The 2,036-nt window shown below is 40.0% G+C and overlaps 1 protein-coding gene across 1 annotated transcript in view; it reads right to left on the bottom strand.

Moving 5' to 3' along the window:
- Positions 1 to 514: 514 nt before the first annotated feature.
- LOC122257007 (corticotropin-releasing hormone receptor 2-like) overlaps positions 515 to 2,036 on the bottom strand; it is a 77,845-nt gene continuing 76,323 nt past the window's right edge. Inside the window, exon 9 of the mRNA XM_086554707.1 lies at positions 515 to 2,036. This exon is cut by the window's right edge and continues 506 nt beyond it. Coding sequence (XP_086410833.1) covers positions 2,012 to 2,036 — 25 coding nt within the window. The 3' untranslated portion in view covers positions 515 to 2,011.

Below are 2,036 nucleotides of genomic sequence, written 5' to 3'. Positions count from 1 at the left end.
ACTGATTGGCATCTCCTCTTTCATGCCGGGACCCTCCTGATTGGGTCCAACAGGAAACCTTCTTACTATGGCCTCGAAAAAAGCTTTACGTGTTAGTGTAATGAGGTGTCACCTCCCCCCACCCCCACCCCCACACACCCCATCCCGTAGCATCTTTGTTTCTATTCCATGATAATTGTGGACTTCGAGAAAAAAAAATCGAATAAATTTGAATAAATGATGAATGTTACAACATTTATTATAAACTTATCAGTGTTTAGTTAGTCAATTCCTTTTGGGAAAAGTACCGCTATCCCTATGGCAGTATTTCAAATGAATATTACCGCTACCAGCAACATAATATTTACCCAGTTCCAGTATCGTTACCACGGTACTTAAAAAAAAAAAGAAAAAAAAAATCCGCTTACCCAACTCTGAATAGAATTCATACTTTTATTACAAGCAGTATGAACAACAGGTCGATTAAAGTCGATGAAAGTCATGCTCGTAGTAGTATTAAAAATAACAACGCCAGAGTAGAATGTTTCTTTTTATTTGCTTATTGTCACATACAAAACCGAATACCCGAAAATGAGCCATCGGCGGGGAGGAAATACGGGCGAAAGTAAACGGCGGAATCCAGCGCCAGGTTCGAGATGCTTGAATGACACTTGTTCGTCTCCTGAGTCATTGAAGGATTTCGAAGGAGGCCACGGGACAGGTTGGGGGTGGGGGTGGGGGTGGTGAGGGGGGTGGAAGGATCTCAAGAATTCCTTCGCCGAAACGCAGCAGGAACCGCCCACGTCTCGGCTAGAAGGATTCTTGGCTGACAGGTATTTAGTATAGGATCTACACGCACTGACAATGTACCTACAAACAACACCGTATTAAGCGATTGTGATTTCCCTGGTTATCGTTATGGCTGAGTTATGTACAACAGATTAATCCTTTCGTTCAAGAGAAGCTCAGTTTCTTGACTGTTTTTTTTTTCTTCTTTCAATTCAGAACCGTCAGAAAAGAGCTTTCAAAGGAGGACGACGGACATTGAATGAATTAGACTGTGTTTTGACCCGTAGCAACACACGATTCACGTTACAGAGGACTCCAGAGCTGCTCCTGCAGAGAGCACCAATATGACAGGGGCTTGTGACTGTTCTATGCGGACAATGGGCCCTGCAGACGGCCTTATGTGGTAACACACATACAGGAATCAACAAACACACAACACAGCCGCACGCACATTCAAATATGTATACATGTGTATTTCATTTCATACACGCAAACACAAATAAATGAAATTGGTCCTTGTGTTTATTATCCTATGAGCTTATTATATCACAAATATACAAATAATTAAGTACATCCACACCCACCTACACACATTCCATACACACATACACAATACATATATAATGTGTATGTGTATATACATAATTATATACCTTATTCATAATATCGTGAAGACATATATCTCTTTTTTCAGTAATATACAAGCATACAGTATATAAAATATGTTACTGTATAGACGACCACAGAGCTAAACACTACAAATACAGGTACATTTAGCTAATATCTGGTACAGAGAACCACTGAAATCGCCAACTATTTCAGTCTTATTCTCATGTCTCCCCCACAGACATAACTTGTAAAAGGGCAAAAAATAAATGCTGGCCTTTCTCCATAAATCTATTATCTGCGTTCAGTTGGAAGTTTCCTTATCGAAGAGTTCTTTTCAAAAGTTTTCGTTTTATCATAAACTGTGTATTTGTTTAGAAATGTTTAGTATCTTTTCACTTATGTTTCGGGTATCATGTTTTATTAATGTATTATGCATTTCAGTCACGTGCTTGTTATCTTTTCACAAGAAGTTCATCTCAAGTTTACACATTTGATATTCACTGTATTCTACGGTTTTTCCCACCTGGATGTAAACTCCTTTCCAGAGTCCTATATCCTTAGTTGCAGGTAATGGGTGAAAATCCACTCCTTGGAAGGGTCTCGGCAGGCGCAGAAGGAGTTCCTCGACCTCCTTCTACAGGAGCGACGTCTCGAGGCTC

The sequence above is a fragment of the Penaeus japonicus genome, unplaced genomic scaffold (genome assembly GCF_977035675.1).
Source record: "Penaeus japonicus unplaced genomic scaffold, GWHDUDI00000001_assembly GWHDUDI00000030, whole genome shotgun sequence".
Lineage (NCBI taxonomy): Eukaryota > Metazoa > Arthropoda > Malacostraca > Decapoda > Penaeidae > Penaeus > Penaeus japonicus.
Note: the sequence above shows the minus strand (reverse complement) of the source record. Positions and strands in the feature narration are given on the sequence as shown.